The 24,379-nt window shown below is 45.2% G+C and overlaps 1 protein-coding gene across 2 annotated transcripts in view; it reads right to left on the reverse strand.

The window, feature by feature from the left end:
- The window catches only part of DOCK5 (dedicator of cytokinesis 5), a 220,704-nt gene that overhangs the window by 59,524 nt on the left and 136,801 nt on the right, over positions 1–24,379 (reverse strand). For both annotated transcript variants that reach the window (XM_019466911.2, XM_019466912.2), the window contains exons 19-28: positions 23,119–23,216; positions 22,215–22,304; positions 20,207–20,307; positions 18,044–18,178; positions 14,937–15,048; positions 14,197–14,267; positions 13,507–13,613; positions 11,035–11,171; positions 6,197–6,292; positions 2,088–2,186 (exon numbers count right to left, since the gene is read on the reverse strand). In XM_019466911.2, coding sequence (XP_019322456.1) covers positions 2,088–2,186; positions 6,197–6,292; positions 11,035–11,171; positions 13,507–13,613; positions 14,197–14,267; positions 14,937–15,048; positions 18,044–18,178; positions 20,207–20,307; positions 22,215–22,304; positions 23,119–23,216 — 1,046 coding nt within the window. The remainder of the gene's footprint in view (positions 1–2,087; positions 2,187–6,196; positions 6,293–11,034; positions 11,172–13,506; positions 13,614–14,196; positions 14,268–14,936; positions 15,049–18,043; positions 18,179–20,206; positions 20,308–22,214; positions 22,305–23,118; positions 23,217–24,379) is intronic.

Genomic DNA, 24,379 nt, shown 5'->3' on the forward strand with positions numbered 1-24,379 from the left:
GGGGCTCGATCTTGTGACTGAAAGATCATTGTATGCTCAACCAACTGAGCCACCCAAGATGTCCCCAGTTATCCACTTCCGATGCTGATTCCACATTCAACTCTTGGTAATCTAAATTAATTGTAAACAGTGACAGTATAATATAATAAAGACAACTCATAGATTATTCTAGATCTCACTTTATCTCCCATTTCCCAAAGTCTTCCAAGTGATTTCCTCAGAAGGTAGCAGGAGGAAGGGAAAGGAGAGTCCCTTGGACATCAAAAGGCGTAGCTGTCCCTTGCAGGCTTACCCCTGATGACTATAGTTCTCTCATGGGGATAAGAATCCTCCTTTAGTTAAACAACACAGAGGGAAGAGCTTACCATTGTTCTAGAAAACACAAGTCAAACCTGTTCTTTCGCCTACTTAATAGAACCAAATTGTCAAGAGCCTGAATTTACTAGAACTTCCCTTGTTCTACCTGCTTTCTGAGGGAAATTTTTAGCGTCACTAAACTATTTTTATGTCAACTTTATCTTACATGACAATAATAATAATAAAGTCACTATTATAGCGAGTCCTCATAGTCATTAACTACATGCCAAGCACAAAGCTAGGTAATTCCCAGGTGTGGACTCAATCAGTGCTCCTTTACATTAACCCTCGACATAGGTACTAGCTTTACAGATGAAGAAACCGAGCTTTAGTGACATTTAATAGCTGGCCCAAAATTTCATAGAAGGAAGTAAAATAGCCAGAATTCAAACCCAGATTTGGATGCTCTAAAGCCTGTGTTGTTTTTCGTTTTTGTTTTTTTTCATGTTTGTTTATTTTTGAGAGATGGAGAGACCGAGCGTGAGCGGGAGAGGGGCAGAGAGAGAGAGGGAGACACAGAATCCGGGGCAGGCTCCGGGCTCCGAGCTGTCGGCACAGAGCCCGACGTGGGGCTCGAACTCACGAACCGTGGGATCATGACCTGAGCCGAAGTTGGACATTTGACCGACTGAGTCACCCAGACGCCCCTAAAGCCTGTGTTCTTAAACCCACTACACCATCTGCCTCCATCATTCCCCTGCCTTCCTCTCGTCCTAACTCCCTCTGCAGCCACACCTGCCTAACGCTATGGGCCTCTGTATGCTATGGGCCGCCTGGCAGAGTACGGCCTAAGAGGAGGCTCATGGCAGCCTCCAGATGAAGTGACATAGTTTATCCCTGAATCTACTACTCCTGCCACTGCACCGCACTTTCTGTGCAGTTCCTTGTGTGGTTTTCCATCGTGCGGGCCTCACAGAAAGGAAGTCGATTGGCCGAGAAAGAGCTAGATATCGTTGGGTGCACGAACCACAGACTACGAGTATAACAGAGACAGAGAGTAGACAATGTAGAGCCTAGACTACAGCACTGATCGTGAGAGACTGTCCGCCGCAAGGACGTGGGCAACGGGACACTGGGTTACTGACCCCGCCGTGTCCAGCCCACCGCTTTACAAGATTAAGGCGACACGTTCAGGGATGTTTGAACGGCCACTGACAGTTGCCTCCAGGGAAGGATCCTGGGGAAGCAGCAACCTTCGGTGGCCTGCTAAACAGTAATCGCGAGAACAATTTTCTCTCTCGCTGAAAACAAAAGACAATGGAATGTTTTCAGCTTAGGATACCTTGTCGACGTTCTAAGGGGCAAGTATTCCCCTTCTTGTCTCCCTTTCCAGGAAGTACTGGAAATGATGGCAGCAGGCACATCACAGACACAGTGCTATGCACGTCTTTGCCTCCTAGAATCCTTCCCAGGGCGTGATCCCTGAAGATGAGGTACTCCTCTCTTCTGAGAGCAAAAAGGATCTTTTACATGTTTCTAGATAAGGGTTCTCTCCAAATCCAAGAGACTTGGGAGGCTGAGTGAGGGCTTCCTGGGACATGTTTTGTAGTCTCCAGAACCTATCACAGACAGAAAGTGAGAATCCACCCTTTCCTTTCTGTCATCGCCGTGGACAGACATGCAGCACTGGAGGTAGGTGGGAAGGGAATCAGTGTGGGTTATCGTCTGGGTGTGCGTGCGCCGAATATAAGAAGTCTTAAAGTTACCAGGCCCCGATGAAGACAACTTACAATGATGTCTTGTCTGGTTTTGAAAGTGCTGATATAGTGGCTGTAGTGGCTGTCGTCCATTTGCTGCAGAATCGCAATCATACAGGCCACAAAACCCCCCTGGAAGGAGAGAAGAAACACAAATCCAGAAGCCTTAGGCCACCGAGTTACCAAAACTTTGGTTTTCGCCACCCAGTTACCGGAAAACAGGGACCCTACCAAACTGGCAACATTCCGCGCCCCGACGGTCTACAAGGCACACGCTTTGCTGTTGCTGCTGAAAATGATCTCCTTCCAGGTTTCGGTTAAGGAATGTGGAGGGCTTCACTCATCCCTTTACTAGTATGGCTTGTAGAGAGACCTGTAGGTCGACGGACACTGACTCTAAGATCTCAGCTAGATGACTAGTTACAATACAAACAACCTGGGGACCCTGGGTTGCTTTTTGAGACAGAGAGAGTTGTAGTCCATTCAGAAATGTGTGAAATGGCACAAATCTGACTGTGGAGGGATGCAAGGAGGAAAAAGAGATCGTAAAACTGAGAGTGGATGAGCAGAGAGGGAAATGAATGCTCCCGGTCTTTCCAGCTCCAGAATCTTTCAGTTACTTCTGGCATGTTATGCACGTGTGATTATGGACGTGCTAGGGAGAAAGGGACTGAATAGCTTAATATTTTTGTCAATTTATATGTATATTTAAATTTTTTTTTAACATTTGTTTATTTTTGAAGGACAGAGACAGAGCACTAGTAGGGGAGGGGCAGAGAGAGAGAGGGAGACACAGACTCTGAAGCAGACTCCAGGCTTGAGCTGTCAGCACAGAGCCCGACGTGGGGCTCGAACTCACCAGCCGTGAGATCATGACTTGAGCCGAAGTCGGAGACTCAACCGACTGAGCCACCCAGGTGCCCCATACTATAATTTTTTAAAGTATACACTAATTTATGTTTTCTTCTAGCTGCTTTAGTGTTTACTTTTTTTTACGCTGACCTTTCATTCCATCTGATGTTGATTTTGGTTATAGCATGAAATAAAGTCAAATTTTTTTCCACGTTGTTCATAGATTTTCCAAGTAACATTTATTAAAAATCTCCACTTTCCTAGAAATGGGAACCCTCTTGCACTGTTGGTGGGAATGCAAATTGGTGCAGCCACTCTGGAAAACACTGTGGAGGTTCCTCAAAAAAATTAAAAATAGATCTACCCTATGACCCAGTAATAACACTGCTAAGAATTTACCCAAGGGATACAGGAGTGCTGATGCATAGGGGCACTTGTACCCCAATGTTTATAGCAGCACTCTCAACGATAGCCAAATTATGGAAAGAGCCTAAATGTCCATCAACCGATAAATGGATAAAGAAATTGTGGTTTATATACACAATGGAGTACTACGTGGCAATGAGAAAGAACGAAATATGGCCCTTTGCAGCAACGTGGATGGAACAGGAGAGTGTGATGCTAAGTGAAATAAGCCATACTGAGAAAGACAGATACCATATGGTTTCACTCTTATGTGGATCCTGAGAAACGTAACAGAAACCCATGGGGGAGGGGAAGGAAAAAAAAAAAAAAGAGGTTAGAGTGGGAGAGAGCCAAAGCATAAGAGACTCTTAAAAACTGAGAACAAACTGAGGGTTGATGGGGGGGGGGTGAGAGGGAGGGGAGGGTGGGTGATGGGTATTGAGGAGGGCACCTTTTGGGATGAGCCCTGGGTGTTGTATGGAAACCGATTTGACAATAAATTTCATATATTGAGAAAATAAATAAATAAATAATTTAAAAAATTTAAAAAAATAAATAAAAAATAAAAAACTTTGAATTCATGGTCAAAAAAAAAATCTCCCCTTTCCTTATTAAAATAATAGAATTGTCATATAATCTGAAGTCTCCTTTTAAATGCTCTCAGTTTTGTTCTGTTGATGTATGTACTCTATTCTATGAGTCCAACACTATTTTTATTGTAGCATTATGTTTTCAAATCTGACAGCACAGTCCCCTCCACTCTTACTTCTATGTGGCTCTTCATTTACGTGTGTCTTGTATTTATTTACTTCTTAAAAAGTTTTTACTTATTTGTTCATATAACGTGGGGCTCAAACTCATGGCCCCGAGATGCAGAGTTGTATACTCTTCTGACTGAGCCAGCCAGGCGCCCCGTCTGGTTTTATTTTCACTCTCATATTTTTGCGACTAAATTAAATGAGATTTTTTTCCTTTATAATCCCTCAATAGGTACCGTTGTTATAAGAAAGGCCGCTGAATATTATCTGTTTATTCTGAAACCGGTTAGTTTAAGAAGTTGTTTGTGACTTCTGTTAAAACTTTGTGAAGGTTCCCGGGTTTCCTAGGAATAGCAAGAGCAGAAGAGAACTATCTCACTGCTAAAGAAGGCTGAAGAGCTACATTTAAATTACGACATCTTAAGTATTACCTGAAAACCAATATATCATTTCCTGAACAACTGCCTTTCTTTATATGTTCTTCACATATGTGGCAGCAATGGCGTGGCAAGAACAATTAATTACCAATTAATACCTTAGTGCAAGCCCTGGATCCTTAATTAATTACCGATTAATACCTTAGTGCAAGACCTTAGTGCAAGACGTGGATCCTGTTTCGGATCGCCTTGAGTCTTAATCTTAGCAGGCACGTCTCTGTATCCCTATCTGGACCAGCTCTGTCGCCAAAGCTGAAGCTTACAAGGGACATCTTAAGGTTTCTGCCTTGGCCACTGCTTCTGCCTGAAAGGCCCCTCCCCACACCTTCACACTCCCCCCCCCGCCCCCAACCTTCTCCAAGTCTTTGTTCAAATTTTCCCTTCTCAGGAAAATCTTATACGTTTTTTAAGTTTATTGATTTTGAAAGAGACAGAGACAGGGCAAGCGGGGGAGGGGCAGAGAGTGAGGGGGAGAGAGACAGAATCCCAGCAGTGTCCGCACTGCCAGTGAAGAACCCGGGGCAGGGCTCAAACTCATGAAACCGAGAGATCATGACCTGAGCCTATATCCAGGGCTGGACATTCAACCGACTGAGCCACCCAGGAGCTCCTCAGGCAGGTTTCTTAAGCTCTCTCTGCAATGCTTCCTGATTTGAAAAATGGAGCTAATGACAGAACCACCCTGTAGGAGGTGTGTGAGGTTTCAGTGACATGTAAAGTGCTTAAAATAACTTCTGGCAGGTAAAAAAAAAAAAAAAAAACAAAAAACAAAACTATCTGAAGTGGCACCTGGGTGGCTCTGTCGGTGAAGCGTGTGACTTCAGCTCAGGTCGTGATCTCACTGGTCGTGGGTTCGAGCCCCGTGTTCGGCTCTGTGCTGACAGCTCGGAGCCTGGAGCCTGCTTCGGATTCTGTGCCTCCCCCTCTCTCTCTGCCCCTCCCCCACTCACTCGGTCTCTCAAAAATAAATAAATGTTAAAAACTTGAAAAAAAAAAAAACAGCTAATGACCACTTCTATTAATTATCACTACAGCGGGAAGTACTAAATAGTTTTACTATTATCACCCCAATAAGGGTCGATCCAGACGGCGCATGCACATCACATACTGAGACTTAGAACACAACTACTTGCAATAATAGAGGAAGCACTGAACGCAGCCACCAAAACCCTTCATCGTCTGCTCACCAAGGTTTAGGTTTTCCTTAAATGAAATATTAAACAAATATTCAAAGAGTATGAGCTCAAATGGGGGCTGAGTTTGCCTACCCAGGGTGCTCACTGATTCAGTATCTGCTGGAACGTATTGCAACAGGCTCTGTCTCATCGCTGATATGAGCATCGTTCCTCTAGAACGGACCTGCACTGTCGGGTTTACAGGGTTGCCAACAATGCTCCCCCATTGCCCTCCCTCCTCCCCCACTCCTGCTGGATCATCTTCCCTCAAGAGAAAAGTCAGTGTTGGAATCAAGATCCGCTGGCAGTTAGAACAAGGTCACCCTTGTGTGACCTTGTGAGGTTCTAGAGCCCCCCCAGTTTCCTCAGGGCACACGGCGTGCAGGCACAGCCTGTGACCCGTGAGAGGGATCTGTGGGAATCTGGCCCCAAGACACTGGTCCGGAAGACCCCCAAAGGGCAGGTGGGACACTGAGAAGCGGCAGCGGTGGCGGGTCCCCTGTAGCGGCACTCACGATCTGCGGAGACTGGCGGCTCATCCCGATCACGGTCCTGTTGATCCTTCTCAGCAGCCGTTCCATGATCAGCTGGACGTGCATCGCCGTGGGGCCCTGAGGGGGAAACACAGGAATCGACACCAACTTCTTCCGACTCAGCTTCACTTCTCCTGCAAAGAACCTTGGACAAGTGAGTTTTCTCTTTAAATCTCATTCCGGCTCTTCCCTGCAAAGTAATCTCTTGTTCAAAAAGGGAAAAAGAATCTCACAGAATGATAGACACTGCTACTCAGGAATCCGATGAAAATGATCGGGTGTAACATTTCAAAGATGAGCCTCGGGAGGCCAGGGAAGGACGCCCCCCCAACAGCCCAGATCGTCCACGCACTCTAAGATCAAGGGGGCCACCAACTCCACGTAGTTCTGGGAGGAAAACCCCTGGCATGAGATCTCAGTCCTGACACTGAGCACATCGGGTAGCCCAGGACAACGAGGCACATGCATGGGAAGTAAAAGGCAAAAATTCAAAGTTCTTGCCACCTTCTGTGTAGGAGGAAAAACACTAAGAAATTCAAGTCAAGGAGACTGCTATTGACTGAATGTTTGTGTTCAGAAGTCATACGCTAGGGTTGGGGCGCCTGGCTGGCTCAGCTGATTAAGTGTCTGACTCTCGATTTTAGCTCAGGTCGTGATCTACAGTTTGTGAGTTCAAGCCCTGCATCAGGCTCTGCGCTGACAGTGCGGAGGCTGCTTGGGATTCTCTCTCTTCCTCTCTCTGTCCTTTCTCTCCCCCCCAAATAAATAAATACTTTATTAAAACGAAACAAAACAAAAAAGCCATATGCTGGGGGTGCCTGGCGGGCTCAGTCAATAGAGCATGTGACTCTTGATCTCAGGGTCGTGAGTTCAAGCCTCATGTTGGGCACAGAGATTACTTAAAAAAAATTTTTGTTTGTTTGTTTTAATTAAAACAACCCACAAAAGTCATGTGCTGGTGCTCTAAACCCTCATGTGATGGTACATAGACATGGGCTTTGGGGAGGCAAGTATGACCGGAAGGCATGGCCCTGATCTTGTAAGGAGAGACACCAGACAGATTGTTTTTTCTCTCTCCACACACACACTGAGGAAAGGCCGTGTGAGGACAGAGAGCAAGGAGCTGTTTTCATGCCAGGAGTGGGGGGTCCTCCCCAGGAATCCTACCGCACCGGCCCCCTGACTTTGGACTTGCCATCTCCAGAACCATGAGAAATAAATGTCTGTTGGTCGAGCCCCCGTCTGTGGTGTTTTGGCAGAAGGAGTAGACCCACCCAGGGACTCAATACTTTGATTCTGTCACATGTGACTCTGGGCAATCATTTACCTTTACTGAACTTCCGTGTTCCCGCATGGAAGAAAAAAAAGAACAGATTCCCTACAGGCGTTAGGTGGGCTGGTGGGCACAGCAAACAGCACCTCACAGACACGTGTTCTTACTTTTCCTTTCTTCTTTTTTTGTGATTTGATGTTCTACTCATTCGGCTCTACCTTAGCAATATTCAGCTTGTCTTTACAGAGCCTTTATCCTCGTGATAGATATTCCGAAACCCCCGGCTATTGCTTCAAATAGCCAAATCACTGCAATATATAGTTTTATTAAAATACCAAGTATTCCTAGCGTCCCTTTCATACCTCCCTTCTCTCCTTCTTTGTTTGTATTATATATTCACTTGCTTCCCATTTCTTTGAATGAAAACGATCCGGAAAACCTCCCTCTCTCTTGAAACCGCTTTCTCCTCTATTTATGTAACGAGACCACACCGCAGACCGAGCTTGGTGCGTTGAATCCCGTGCCAGCCGCGGGTGGAGGTCGGAAAAGGAATCGGACGTTCTCTGATCAGGAGGGCTGGGGCTTAAAGATAAATGAGCAAAACGTACGGATCCTCGTAGAAGGTCCGCTCTGCTCAACTGCCGATCACATGGAAACCTTGTAAAATAACACAAATAAATAAACACGTAGGAGGTCAACTCCGCGAGGGCCGGCTACTCGCTTCTCTCGTTCACTGCTACACGCTTACTTACATCCATCACAGTGCCCGGAGCACGGGAGCTGTTTAAGACGTGCCTGTGACCTGAATCACAACTGCAGGGCTTTACACAAGATGTAAGGAGGGCATGAAGGGATGTAGCGGAGTGGGGGACTCTGGGCAGGGCTGCCCTGGGAAAACCGCATGGGGTGTTACTACAGCTGGACTTTGAAGCATATGGACAGTTTGCAGATCTAGCTTCGGGACAAGAGGAATCCTGGATGACTAAAAAAAAAAAGGCAGAGGAATACATGTCAGTAATTAGAGCCTGGAATTAACTGAGGAGATGAGAAGGTGTGGGAAGACAGATACAGTTAGTTTGTACACGTTTGTACATTTACGTACAAAGGTGTATAAACGATGGTGGGCGATAAAACCATATCATCGTCACCAAAAAAAAACAAAAGATTGAATTTACTACTTTAGCAGAGCTCTAAGATCAATAATTGTGAACACTTTTCCTCATTACAGGGAACCTTATCAGGAAGACCAAAAAAAAAAAAAACAAAATTTTTTTTCAAGTCAATTAAATCAGCACAAGATGTTAATATATTCAAGTCATTTCCAAAGAGTCCTTCTACATGATAAGAAGGTAGGTAAAGATACTGTATTAAAAAAACAAAACAAGGGGGACCTGGGTCGCTCACTTGGTTAAGCAACCGACTCTTGATTTCAGCTCAGTTCATGATCTGAAGGGGATTGAGCCCCGCACACAGAGTGTGGAGGCTGCTTGAGATTCTCTCTCTCCCTCTCCTTCTGCCCCTCTCCCGCTTGCTCTCTCTCTCTCTCTCTCTCTCAAAGTAAATAAATAAACTCTAAAAAACAAACAAACAAAAAAACCCCAAAAAACCCCAAAACAACAAAAACAAACAAACAAAAAAACTGGGTTAGAAGTGGAAGAGATCAAGAGGTCTAAGAGGTCATCTGGAACCATCCCGACATGTTATGGAACAGAAAACTGACGTGCCTGCAGATTTGCCTAAAGATAAAGAGTTACACGTGTGGGGCACCTGGGTGGTTCAGTTGGTTAAGTGTCAGCCAGACTTCAGCTCAGGTCATGATCTCACAGTTCATGAGTTCAAGCCCCGCATTGGGTTCTGTGCTGACAGCTCAGAACTTGGAGCCTGCTTCGGATTCTGTCTCCCCCTCTTTCTCTGCTCCTCCCCGGCTCATACTCTGTCTCTCTCTCTCTCACACACAAATAAACATTAAAAAAAAAAAAGAAAGGGGCGCCTGGGTGGCTTGGTCGGTTAAGCATCCAACTTCGGCTCAGGTCATGATCTCACGGTCCGTGAGTTCGAGCCCCGCGTCGGGCTCTGTGCTGACAGCTCAGAGCCTGGAGCCTGTTTCAGATTCTGTGTCTCCCTCTCTCTGACCCTCCCCTGTTCATGCTGTCTCTCTCTGTCTCAAAAATAAATAAAGGTTAAAAAAAAAAAAATTAAAAAAAGAAAGAAAGAAAGAAAGAAAGAAAGAAAGAAAGAAAGAAATAAAAGAACTACATGTGCTGACGCTGAAACCAGAAAAGAAGCCAGAAAAGAAGCAGCCTGATTCCCATGTTTCCAATCAACTCTGGATCATATAGATACACTTCTAGAACACCGGAGCTCTGCCTAAACCAAAGCCCCCAGTACACTCACTGTCGCCAACTACAGCTTTGAGCTTCATTTTAGTATTTTGATGACTGAGTCATAAAAGTTACTTTTTGAACATATTATTATCACGATACGGTTGGTCACATTATTTATGTGTTGTAAAATACCTGGTTAGGAATCCAATCACAAAATTCCTTGGGGAAACCTATTGTGTTTTATGTGGTTTCTAGAAACCCATTTAAGAACAAAGGAGCAGGGGCGTGACCTATAATTAGTATCAGATAAATAGTACAAACAGTGAGGTGGGTTGAGGGTGGGGTTAGGTAGAGAAGGCAAGGGCGTCGTCCGGGACCTCTGTGGCTGAGGCGTGAATTAGCAGAAATGCAGGCGTGCCCGTGGCCATCCTGGGGTTGACTTTGAAAGGCGAGCTAAGAATTCTGCTACGGGAAAAGGGACAGAGTGTTCTTCAATTCCTTTAGCAGAACCTAACCTAAAGATATTGGTAAGAGGACGGGCTTCGGCAAAGCCAAGAGCGTTTTCCCTGCTCTATAGGAACACTGGCGCCACGTAGCCATCGCGGGGGGTGGGGAGTAAGGTTTGTGCTCAACCGAACACACTCTGCTAACTTCTGCGGCCTCTTTAGAGGAGGCCATGGCTGGGCTAAGGGCTGTGCTATCTCTAGAACGTGGTAAATCCAGGCAGATGCAGCCCCAGGGTTTCGGGGAGTAGGGATGCCTAGGTCACAGAGGAGATGCGAGAGAAGAAAGTGCACTGTGGCCACTAGGCCCCAAAAAGGAAGGATCAGTGTGAGGACATTAAACTGAGAATGGCTCAGAAGCTCAGGAACGTCTACAATACGCCTGGCGGGCCGAGGTTTCTGCTGAAAACATCTAAACAGGGCTCTGGTTCTTCGAAGTCCCCTCAGGGATCTCCACCGGCGACAAGCCTGGAGAAGCAGTGGCAGCTGGCGCGAGCAGTAAGCGGACTCTCCTGGACCTCGATGTGCGGAGAAGGCTCTAGCGAGCAGCAGCCTCTCCGATCACCCCCAAACCAGCCGCAGCCTGCCCCAGTAGCCAGGCTTCTAAGCCCCCTGGGTGGGGCCCTCAGATAGGGAAGGCCGTGAAGTCCTTCTTGCCCTAGGCGAAGGGACCAGCCTGTGCTGTGGCGTGCATCGGGTGACAGCGACGATTCAACTCACCACATCCTTCCGGTCCAGCACTTCCAGGATGTTGCTCAGAAGCTGCGAGCTGGCCTCATGGTCGGGCTTGCTGGAGTTGTCATCTAACTGGCCGCTGAGCTGGTCGATCAGCAGTGGCAGCAGGACATCTCTGCACTCTGGGGGGGAAGATGCACGCGGCTCACGGGCTGCGGCGGCACCCCCTGAACTGCCCAGCTTCTTGCCTACAACTCCCTGACCCCGCCCCCTCCCCCCACTGCAGCCGCAGCTGACCTCTTGGCTCCGCCCAGTGGGGCTTGATTCCCTGCAGGCAGCAGCCTGAAACTTCAGTCCCGTAACTTGATTTTTATTTGTTGATGTTTTTATTTTTTATTTGCTCTGAGGAGGGGGAGGGGCAGGGAGAGAGGGAGAGAGAGAGAGAGAATCCCAGGCAGGCTCCGCGTTCGGCACAGAGCCTGGCGCAGGACTCCATCCCACAACCGTGAGATCATGACCTGGGCCGAAATCAAGAGCCGGGACGCCTAAGCGACTGAGCCACTTAGGCTCCGCAAGTCCCGTGACTTGATTTTAAAAGCCAAGAAAATTACACCTGTCACGGGTACCTGTGCGAAAACGTTTGAAGTATTCAACAATTTCTTTAGCTTTAATAAAAAAAACGCCAGCTTGTTCGTTGAATGCTGAGTCGTATGAAATGAAAAACTTAAGCAAGTTATACTTAATGTTTGAAAGCTTCCACCTAATGGAGAGAATCTGCTCTAAGATTCATATAAATACTGAGTGAGCTTGACTAGTACCTCTCAATGTGTTTTGAGGACATTCGGATCATGTTTTTGCAGGCGCATGCACTTCACAAAATAAGGGCTTATCTTTCTATGATGTCTTTCTTCTGGGATCTTCACTACTATAAAACATTTTTATGGTGAGGCCAGAGATCCTGGCCACAAACGGAAATAACTGTTAACAGTGAGATTACTTCCTCTAACTAGAACCACGCGGTGCATGCTTGCAAAACACCCCATCCTTCTCACATCTCATTTATCCGTTCTGCACGCTTAGCGGCACGGGCGGCGCGGCATGTTAAGATGTTTCACGACATCACATTTTCTACTTAAGAGCATTCACCAGCTTTGCGCACACTTCCAACGGTGTCCTTGCGACAGCTGGAACCTCTGAGCAGAAATCCACAGGGTTGGGAAGTGTCACAGCCGAAAGGGGCTGCTGATATGATATAGCATGGTATGCTATATGATATAGCTGATATATCATAGGTATATGATATAGCTGATATGATATAGCATCTTCCTTCCATGGAGATGGATGCTGACTCACAGGAGGCTCCTCGTGTGGCCGAAGTTACATAACTAGCCCCGGGGCGAGGTCAGGAGGCCTTCCACCGATAACCCACTCCCCTTTCCCTGTTTCTGAGGAGTTCTGCGGGTCCTCAGACCCTCCAGGCAACACATGCAACATGGGCTCACCCTCTGGGAGCCCCTGACCTGGGAGTAGTTCCCACAGCTGTCCCTGTTTTGCAAGTCTTGGGTTTTGGGAAAGACCAGCTACTGGACCTCTTCCTCCTCTCAGCTTTGGGACAGGAGCACAGTGATTTAAACTCGGTGGCTGCACTGCCTTCCCTCTACTCACCAAATGAAGAGTATTTCATCCATGTGAGAGTTTTCTCTCCTCCGTGCCCTCTGCCTTTCCAGTCGTATGCTGGTGATCTGGCTCCCCAACTAACAGCCCTCCCCACCGCACCCCACCCCACCCCCAAACCTGTAACTCACAGTGCTTGCCAATTTCTGTGGTATAAATACTTCTACCGTGGTCCATTTTCAGCTCCTCACGTGACATGACAGCACGGAGTTGAGAGAGACCACCTAATATGCTCTCCTGAGCTGGGACAGATGGCCCCAGCACACCCCTGCACTACCGACCCGTGGCTTTCCAGAATACACAGTAAGTACAGGTCGAAGAAGACATATTTGTTTAAAAAGACTGTCTTTCTACTTGCCTGCTACTTTCTGGGGGGTCCATTTTTAGGACAAAGCGCTCTAATTAACAAAATACTGGATTGTTCTCATTAAAAAATGCATGATTCTGGGGGGCGCCTGGGTGCCTCAGTGGGTGAAGCATTAGGTCACAGTCTCGTGGCTTGAGTTCGAGCCCTGCTTCGGGAGAGCTCCAGCCCCACCTTGGGGGAGATTGAACCCTGCTTCTCTCTCTCCCTCTGCCTCTCACTCACGTGCGTGCACCCTCTCTGTCTCAAAAAAAAAAAAAAATTAAATTAAATTAAAAATGCATGATTCTGTTCTTTAAGATACTCTTGGAAATACTGAACTGACTTCGTCTTCTTAAAACCGGTCTCTACAGAGGTCCCTAAGTCCTAAAATTCTACTGGCAAGGACATCATTGACATTGAAAAAAAAAAAAAAAAATTGGCTGAAGCAGCAGCAAGCCTGGAGTTTCGGTAAGCAGTAGTTGTTGGTGAAGACGTACCCGACTGCCGAAAAAGATTGCTCTCCACTATCTTGGTCATGCAGTTAAGTTTCTGGCGAACTAACTGGTTGTCAGGAATGCTCTGAATGAACTTGCAGAAGAGCATGCTGCAAAAGAAACCCCAGAGGTTGGTATTTGCCCTCCGTCACGCTCAAGGTATCATTACACGATTCCCCTCTACTCTGAGATTTGGGCATGGAGAGTTTGACCTGGAAATCTCTCCCAGACACCCTGAGAGTCTGTCCCTTGGAAGTAAAGGCGAGACTGCATTCCGTGAGTGCTACAGCGCTCAGCCTCGGGGCTGCCTCCGTGTGAACTGTCAGAGGGCGGTCACATCTATCCTGGCTTTGCGGACGTGCCTTAACACTCCTGCACAATCCTTTTCTGGCTGACTTCGCTCCGGTGTCGCTCACCATCTGACTTAGCCGGGATACTTAGGTATGGGGCTGGAAGCGTATCATTATGTGCTTTCTTCTGTAGTTAATTTCATGTCTGCGCGTCTTGATTCCCCCAGAGAAAGTGCAAATCTCTCTCAGGGGCAGGCTTTGTGTCTCCTTTTAGATCTTCCACAGCAACGGAGCGCAAAAAGGGGTCAGAAGAATACGAGAACGCGTAAGCAGCCCAGGCCCCAGCCAAGCGGGGAGCTGCTTCTCTGGTAAAGTCCACAAACAAATGTGTTTTGCTATTTACCTGAGCTCAACAGGATCGAACACAAGTTTGACGTCATTAATTATGCTGGGAAGGTACTTCAGAGCTGCTCCCTGTAAGAAAAAGATACAAAAAGGCAAATTCAGTTGCCAAGCAGAATGAATACAGGATGATGTACTAGTTAACCCCAGGAAGAAAAGGCTTGGCTCAACATAGGGAACTGGAAACGGATGATCTTGCACTGGAGAAGAGAGCTCAATGTTGCTAGATGTGATCTCCTAAAATCTTTTTCCTTAAAAGTCAGGTGGCATGGCTTTTTTTTTTTTTTTCCTTCTTCATTACCAACAGGCACTATTTGGAATTCATTTTTCTATCTAAGGAGGTAGTTAAAATCTTGACGTCTCCCTCACAAAGTGGCCATAGACAACAAAGAAGAAATAATAAAGCTCAGATCTGGCTCGAACCCATGAAACCATGAGATCATGACCTGAGCCGAAACTGAGAGTCGGACGCTTAACCGACTGAGCCACCCAGGAGCTCCTCAAAGGATGGTCTGTCTTTGGCAAACTGCCATTTGAGAATATATTTGAGAACACAAATGTACATAAAAGTTAACACACAGGCTTTTCCCTTAACAGCTTTCTTTAGTCATACTAAAATTCACCAGCTTTCCACGAATTATGATTCACTTTGTTTCTCTCCCACCATGGCCCAGTCTGTGTTGTCACCGAGCATCCTCAGCAACAGCACTGAAAGGGGCACCCGTGCTACACCACGCTGACCTTGATCTTGACAGCTTCCTCCAGAGGCCTGTCCATTAGCGTATTGAAAGCGAAAAACAACTGGCGGATTGAATTATTGAATTCGTCTCCATCTTCGCTTTGGCCATAAAATCTTAACAAGGGAAAGAGAAAAGCAGTCAGGTTTCCGTCTTTAAAAAGACATGTTCAAAAAGATCTGTTGCCTCAGCAACGCTGGCGGTCCATGCGTCTTCCCCCTTGATAATCCACTTTCCACCTAGGAGATGAGAGGATCCCTGGAAACGTAAGCCAGATTTTACTGCTTCTCCGACTGAAACCCTTCGACGGTTTCCCATTCCACTTGGGAGGAAATCCAAGCTCCTGACCACGGCTTACCTGGCCCTTCCTCGTTTGTCCTTAGCCTGCCACTCCCCGTTTTCATTCCCATTTTAGTTCCCCTTGCCCCAGCAACACTGGCCTCTCCTGACTTCTTACGCAGGCCCCACAGGACCCTGGCCTTAGCAGTTCCCGCTCCTGCACGCCTCTTCCTGCCCAGGCCGCCTCTCCCGGTTCAGTCTCAACCCAAACACCAACCCCTGGAGAGATCTCCCTCCCTCCCTCCCAGGTTATCATCTCACCAGCCCCTCCCCTGTCAGCCCTTACCTATCCGAATTTATCTTACGCTTTCTTCACTCTGCCTCCTTGGCTTCCGCACAACCCACAAGCACTGTCAGAGCGGGAGCCTTGTTTCATCCCCTGCTAGATCTCCAACACCCAGAGCAACATTTGGCACCCTATGTGCCAGCACTTAAAAAAAGGGGGGCTAATACAAGACCGAGGGATGAAGATGGAGTTCTCAGTGCCCTACGGTGGGCAATTTACCATTTTAATTCTACCCCCATGGAGGTAAACTTCAGCCCGGAAGTGAGCTCAGAAGAGGAACGTAAGCTCTGATGAGGGCAAACAGGGTGGGAGGTGGGGGTGTGGTGACATTTCTTTTGCAGCTCCTGGACAGGGCCAGTAAACTGATGTGTCTATCAGATCTAAGCAGCCAGAGAATGTAGATTTCTAGGCTCTCTTTCTCAGATCAAGTTCTTCCTTAATGAGAAAAAGTCAGGGGGGTGGAGGGGAACAACTATAAACAGGTGCTCAGGGACTAAGTTCAACACAGCAACTCCCTTAGTTAATTTCATGGGTTACTTAACCACACTAATCTTGGCTTTTCCACTGTTCTCTTCCTACATGATGTTGAAAAGGATGGTTTAGATGTGCTGCAACACTGTCAGTCAGGGGTGGCACCCTAGTGAATCATCAGTGGAAAAAATTTCTCAATTTCATAAATTACGGTTTTCTTTCTGTGGTTTTATGATGATTTTCGTTGCTGGACATCAGAGTTCACTGTACAAACTTTCCGATAAGGGAATGCTCCCTCAGTGGGACACTCCAGGCCCTAACTGAATTTGTGGAAATTTAACATAATTGCAAAACACAAGGAACTAGCTATAAAGGAAGCCTGTCTGATGAGAGAGAGAGAGACTAAAGAGATTGTGTATAATCCTGGGTTTGGGTAAACCCTGCTCTCTTCTGCTAGGGAAGGAGGAACTGTCTCTCACCCAGCTGAACTTTTAAGTCATTAAACGTTTTTAAAAAGTATAAGAATGTACAAAACCAATGTAGAAACTTTAAAAAGGCAGAGAGAATAAAAACAGCCTGCTTAAAACCCTCTTACCTACAATTTTATTCCTACTAAAATTTTAGTTTCCGAACCTATTATATTTTTGAAATGGGATCATATTGTACTTATGTCTTATGCCTTAGTTTTATTATTTAAGAACACCGTTATCTTTCCTCATTAACATTTTTTTAAAGGGCTGAATATACATATCTTATCATTCATCTTTGTTCACTAGCTGATGGATTTCTTTCCATCAGATAAATTCTTAGATGGGCTACTAGTAACCAACGTAGTATTTTCTTTTGCTTTTTGTGGTTTTTGTTTTGTTTTTGCTTTTCATTCATGGTGCCACATTTCTGCCCTTAATAAATTTACATTCCTATCAGCATTAAAATGCAGGACCGATTTTTGTCCAACTTCATCAAAGGATAAAGATTTTTAATCTTTATCAATTGTATAGATAAGAATAGTGTGTGTGTATAGACAGCATTTTGATATTGTGACTATTTTTTAAGAAATTTAATTTACCATTTGAATTTGCCTCTTGTAAATTATCTGCTTTTGTTTTCTATTATTCAAGGGCATTGATCATTCTTTTGTTGACTGGTAAGAGCCTTTCATTAGTAAAGCTAATTAAACGTTTTGATCTATACAGTATGTCACAAGCTTTTTAAATGGTAATTGTCTTTAGTTTCATGATTTTTTAAACATACCATGTTAAAAACAACAAAAATGCTCAAATCTAAACTTGAAACCCTCTCACCTACAGTGTTATTCCAAATAACATTTTAGCATGCTATCTGTCCAGTTTCCAAACCTGTCTTAACAATATATTTTAACAGTTTGGAAATCCCGCAATTACTGAAAGGCAGCAATGGCACGGAGCTGTGGGCATTCCCCGAGAAGTTACTTTCTCATTCTTCGTCTTGGCTATTTTTGACGGAGCTGTTATTCTAGAAATTCAAGGTGTGAGTTATCCTATCTCTGCGGCTTAGTTTCATCACCTAGCTAAGCATGACGTCAGTAAAGAAACACACACCTGAGGAAACATCTCCCCCAGACAACTGCCGTCGTTCACCATCCACCACCAACAAGAGCTCACGATCCTAGATTTGTACACCCGGTATCATCACGAAGTCCTTTACTGTGCTAAAGGTAGTCTTGCCACAGCAACCTTGTTTCCTAGAGCTGTCATCGCCAACCAAGGTTTTCACCAAGCCGCACACTGTAGTCACCCGCATCCCCAAGTCCTGTTGTCATTACTGCCCTAGAAATTCTGACTCGGAAGGACTTTGCGCAGGCCTTCTCTAGGGGTTTAAGGGTCTATACCTCCATCTTCAGCCTTGAAGTTCTGAAATGTGGCAATTCCATGAGCCAACCATGACTCGCAGAGCTGAACATGAGCGTGAGAATTAAGGACAAGTCCATGAAGAGACAATAGACAGCATAGACATCTTATTACAGCTACCATTACCTCAAGTAGAGTACTCTCGATTGGATGATGAACCTAAACAAGTACTTTAGGGCTTTCAGAGCAGCAAAAAGCAATTCTGTCTTGCTGGAGTCATCTGCATTAGCCACATAGAAGTTCAGTACCTTGGAGAGTTTCCTTAAAAAGGTGAGAAAGAAAAAAATGTCAATGGGGCCAAGTGGTACTCAGGTTTGGGGGATGCTATCTAGGAAGGGAACCTGGCATACTGAGGAAGCAGAGGTCACAGCTACTATTATCTCTTCTAGAAAAGGCCCTGAGCAGGGAAATAAAATTCACCTGTGGCTTTGTTTCCTCACTGCTGCTGGGTTTGGAGCTTCCCTTATGCATAGAAATAGGGGATGGTTTCTTTCGCTTTGTAGGATTTTTTAACAGGATCAAGAAATGAAAGTGAAGGCATTTGAAATCATGAAGGTATTTTAATCTCCAGGGTGTCCTACAGACATCTTCAGTCATTCCTGTAAGGAAAGGACTATCTGCCTAACGTAGTCACCCTGCAAGAAGTCTGATTCTCTCCAGTGTGCCTCAACTCTTTGGGATCCCCAAAATGGGGTGAGAGCGACATTCCAGTGACTGCGGGAGAAGCTCAATCGGACTCGGGCTCAGTTTGACGAGAATACCCATGGTTTCTGAGCATCCCAACAGACAGAAGCATGCCCAGATGTCAGACTGCTCTTTGTCCGAGGCGAGGCATTTTCTTACATCTTTTTCTATCTCCCACGTTTGAGGACACAGGTATTTTGGCCCCTCTGTAAATCTCTGGGTTTTTGTAGTACCAGGAAAAATCCACAGCACACATGTAGAGCTGACGAAGCCTTGTAAAAATCAAACCCAGATTTCTACATCCAGGAGTGCTGCATTTGGCTCTGGGTAATGAAGATCCAGCGGTAGGATTTCCTCCCTTGCAGGTACTACCCGCTTGGAAAGGGAGGCTACCGGATGGAAAGAAACCGATCACGAGCCCATCTGCGGCTTTTCCCCATCCAGTGGGCACGATGTCCGTTGTGTTGGTTGGTGAATCTGCCACATAACGCCTCTTTTCTGTCATTTATGTTTTATAACATTTCTGGACCTCCGTGCCAATAAAACCAAGAACCTTCTTGTTTAGCTCAGAAAGGACATAAGGGATCTATGATCTGACCTGGCAAATCAGGTCAGCAGTCAGACCGATAGATCGGCAACAGTAGTTGGCATGTCCTGGCATAAGCCACTGTCAAAGAGATCTCTGACGATCTTAGTGACATGCTTGTCACTCTTTACCACATCTCCTGGCACGATAACTGGAATGTGAGGGGGTGGGGGTGAAGGCCACATACAATGCCATGGTGAGCTGAATGGCAGTTGCTTTCCTTAGTCAAGAGGCCATAAACCAAAGACAGAAAGGAGGCAAACACCATTTTCCTTTGTATAAAAGAAAAATGCTATCTTCTCATATCCTGTAAGTAATGAATTCTACAAAGCACTTGTGATGCAGGGGTGAGGGCATCATCCTCAGTTCTCCCAGACTTAGTCTTGCTTAATCCACTGTTTGATCCCCTTGGGGTTTCATGCTAAACCCAATGCCACCCAAGTCTCCTAAGATCCTGAGTATGATCTCTGTTCTTGACTGTGTTCCCAGTGGCTTCAACTCCTCATCTACGTATGTTCTGGATTCTTCAAGAAACATAGCCTTATCTCTTCTGGAACTTGCCAGAAGGCAGGGACTGAATTTAATACCTTTACCAGGGTTGGAATACTTAGATGGTTTCCTCTTTCCACCTGCAAGTTTATTTATTTATTTATTTATTTATTTTTAACATTTATTTATTTTTGAGACAGAGAGAGACAGAGCATGAATGGGGGAGGGTCAGAGAGAGGGAGACACAGAATCTGAAACAGGCTCCGGGCTCTGAGCTGTCAGCACAGAGCCCGATGCGGGGCTCGAACTCACGGACTGCGAGATCGTGACCTGAGCCGAAGTCGGCGCTCAACCGACTGAGCCACCCAGGCGCCCCACCACCTGCAAGTTTAGAACAAGGTTCTGCACTTAGGGGCACATTTACTTAGCTTATATCCCTCTCATGTCTTAACAACCCAGCCCTAAGAGTGCAAACCCAATAATCCAGGTGGTTCCAACTGAATAGTCAGGTATTTCCCCTGAATACTTACACGTATGCCAAAGTGGCACTGAAGTGCTTGTAAATGTAGGTTTCAAGGACAGGATTAAAATGCTGGAACTTGATGTCTCCAATCAGTGAAATAATAAATACCTGCCAAAGGCAAAAAATATGAATAGCAGCATTGTACGGCCCCAGGCATTCTGTCAATAAGCTGGTTGTTAACAACCTGGTGCCTTCTTTTCTTTCTTGACCATTTTTGTAGCGTTCCCACTCTACTCTTCCAAAGCTGAAGTGAAGTCTTGGAGTTTCTTTTGATTTAACGTCAATAGAGGAACGATCACGTGTCAGGCACTGAGCTAAATGCTCTGAGGAACCTAATAAGAGCCAGCGTCCCTGGCCTCAGAGAGCTCACTGTCTTAAAGAAAGGCCAGTGCACAAGCAACATGAGTCGGGGAAAAAAAAATGGGAGAGTCAGAAGATGCAGAAAGGGGAATCCTGTGGAAAAAATAAACTCTAACCCAAGGATACAGCTACTGAAATATTCTATGACCTAGTTGTCCTGACTGCAGCACAAGTGCCCTCAATAACTGAACTTCATCAGAGGTGCCTCTCAATTTCCCCTTCTTCTGTCACCGTTATCGCTATCAGGCATGTAATCTACAAATAACCACATTGCACCTACCGAACACAGAAGAATGCAAACCACGGGGGATGCCTGCATATAACTGCTGCCAGCTGCTCTGTCCCAAGAGAACCTCAGACCTCGTCCCCTAGAACCCACAACCATTCTTTCCCATAAATCTGGCCAGGTATGAACTTCGCTGTAGCTTTTATTCTCTTTAACATCTTACATCTTTAACACCCTGATCATTTCTTGAATATATCAATTTCTCCAAGCTGGTGCAATACCTATTATTCCTTTGCTGCAACATCCAGGTAAATCTACATAGAATTTTCACCTCAACAATGAGAAAACAATGCTTGGTTTGGATGTGTCTGCTTCCTCCACTCCAGTACGATTTGCGCCCTTCCAAGATTTTAACATCAACTCTCATTGTCTAGATCTCAGGGTTTGGAATGCGCTGTATGTTTAAGTACTTGGTGTGGCCTATTTAATTGTCTGCTGTGCTATGTGTTGTGCATAATGAGACTGATATTCATTTCTGATGTAAGAATTCAGTCTCCCTTGTGCGAACACACAACACGGCCACGATCATCCTGGTATCTCCTGGCTTATAAATAGGTAATTAAAAAAAATTTTTTTTTAATGTTTATTCATTTCTTGAGAGACAGAGAGAGAGTGAGACGGAGGGAGGGAGGGGTAGAGAGAGGGAGACACAGAATCCGAAGCAGGCTCCAGGTTCTGAGCTGTCAGCACAGAGCGCGATGCAGGGCTCCAACCCATGAACCACAAGACTATGACCTGAGTCAAAAATCAGGGCTTAACTCACTGAGCCACCCAGGCGCCCCAAAGGTGCCTTTGGTTTTGAGAGAGAGATCGAGCAGGGGAAGAGAAGAGAGAGAGGGGATAGAGGATCTAAAGCAGGCTCCACACTGACAGCAGAGAGCCCAATACGGGGCTCAAACTCATGAACTGTGAGAACATGACCTGAGCTGGAGTCAGACAGTCAACCAACCGAGCCATCCTGGCACCCCTATAATTAGGCAATTAAAAAAAAAATTTTTTTTAACTTTACTCAGTTTTGAGAGACAGAGACAGACACAGCATGAGCAGGGAAGGGGCAGAGAGAGAGGGAGACACAGAATCTGAAGCAGGCTCTAGGCTCTGAGCTGTCAGCACAGAGCCCGACGCGGGGCTCGAACTCACGGACCGCGAGATCATGACCTGAGCCGAAGTCAGACGCTCAACCGACTGAGCCACCCAGGCGCCCTGGCAATTTTAAAGTAAGCTGTTTCTAATTTAAATTCTAGGAATTTAGGCTAAAGAAACAATCAGAGAGATGTATACAAGTATTTATGCAGGAGAATATTCGTTGCAGTCATTTATAATAGTGAGATACTGGAAACCACCCAGTTGCAAGAATAAAACTGCTTACCAGTGCATCAAACACAAGGAAGTCATAGGTTTCGTTGTCCGACATTTCCATCATTATGTTAAAAAGTGCATCTAGCGTATCTTGCAAAAACTGAAGATAAAAAAAAAAAAGGCTATGTCATACTTTACGTTCAGTTCTATACTGCAGAAATTCAGGGAAAATTGGGTTTCAATAGGAAAGGTTTAAAAATAGCATTTCTTTTTTTTTTTAATTTTTTTTACCGTTTTTTTAATTTTTTTTATTTTTGAGACAGAGAGAGACAGAGCATGAACGAGGGAGGGTCAGAGAGAGGGAGACACAGAATCTGAAACAGGCTCCAGGCTCTGAGCTGTCAGCACAGAGCCCGACGCGGGGCTCGAACTCACGGACCGCGAGATCATGACCTGAGCCGAAGTTGGATGCTTAACCGACCGAGCCACCCAGGCACCCCTAAAAATAGCATTTCTTAAAAATCAGCACTTCTACTTCCTGATGTAGATAACAAGTTTACATATACATATGATATGTATAAATATATATATCAGTACATAAAATACTATATTATTATATATAACAGTATTATTATATATTACCAACACATTAATAACAACGTTAATATTATATTATATTTATATATATTTTTTTTTCTTTTTTTTTTTTTTTTTTGTCTGGAGAGAGTGCCTGCATACATGTGAGAGAGAAGAGCAGAGGGAGGGAGAGAAAGAGAGAGAGAGAGTCCCAAGCAGGCTTAGAGCTGTCACCTCAGAGCCCGATGTAGAACTTGATCCCACAACCCTAGAATCATGACGTAAGACAAAATCAAGAGTCCCCCAGGTGCCCCACAAGTCGTATACTTCTAATCACTGATTTAATGTGAAATGTTGAACTAGGGATACAGTGACTGTGTTTCTAAGCATGAACATACCTTAACAATCTCACTGCCATCCACCTCCATTAACTTCTTCAAGTTGTGTTTAATGTTCTGGGAGTTCGAACGCCAATTTAACAAGCCCAACAGGTCAACTGGGAAGAACGAACACCAAACATAAAATCAGACACTGATTACAAGAAGCAACCCACGCCATTTCAGGATACAACTCCAGAACTCTCTAGAAAAGATAACTGCTCTTGACAGTGACTAATTCCTTACGTATTCTTCAAAAATTTTATTGTCTCCTATCTAGATCAGAAAAACCTTATAGTCTTTCGTTCATCAGAGAAAAAAATTAACCAATAATATGGAAAGAACATAAAACTGAATTCCTGAATGGCATTCACATTTCTGAAATAATGACATCATAGTCATACAGATGAAAAACTGAAAAACAATCTTAAGTAAACTCCCTACCTTTGATTTGGGAAATGCTATAAATGCAATTTAATTATAGATTTATCTGATTCCAAAAAACCATGACCTTGCTGCTCTACCATGCTGCCTTCCCAGAGTTCTTCAAAGGAACAGACAAGCAAATGAGATAGGTTGGCATTTCAAAGGAAGGCAGAACAGACTCACATGGTCCTTCGGGTAAGACTGGGACAGAAATCTTGAAGTGTATTTGGACTTAAAGTGCGGAATTATGGATCTTTAAGCCATTTATAGCTTGAATTAACGTTGAGTTAACAAAAGTGTGACAGAAATAGAACAGGCATCTGGGCTGTTACTATTTTATCATTTTGTTTAGTTTATCAAGTTACTTTTCTAATTTACAGAGCATTACCTAAGTAGCAATACATTCTGTTTAATCAATGGACTTGTATAATTATATAGAAGTTGTTGAAAACACATACTCTTCATTAGAATAGCCAATCTCCTTCATGAGTGTTTTTTTTTTCTTTTTTTCATTTTACTTATTACAGAGAGAGAGTGAGCGAGCTGGGGAGAGAGGCACAGGGAGAGAGAATCTCAAGCAGCCTCCCTGCTCAGCATGGAACCCGACTCAGGGCTCGATCCCATGACCATGAGATCAGGACCTGACGGGAAATCAAGAGTAGGATGCTCAACCGACTGAGCCACCCAGGTGCCTCCATGAGTGTTTGTTTTCTTAGCTTGTGTATTGTTTAGTCCCTGGGAAACCTCCAAAAGCCAGACTCCCCAATGCCAACAGAATAAAGTCCCAAAACCACTCACAGCAGGTGGTAAGGCCCCACCTGTGCCTTCCTGTCACTCCACCGCCCCCACCATTTAA

This window comes from Panthera pardus, unplaced genomic scaffold (genome assembly GCF_024362965.1).
Source record: "Panthera pardus isolate Hobbes unplaced genomic scaffold, ASM2436296v1 HiC_scaffold_13, whole genome shotgun sequence".
Classification (NCBI taxonomy): domain Eukaryota; kingdom Metazoa; phylum Chordata; class Mammalia; order Carnivora; family Felidae; genus Panthera; species Panthera pardus.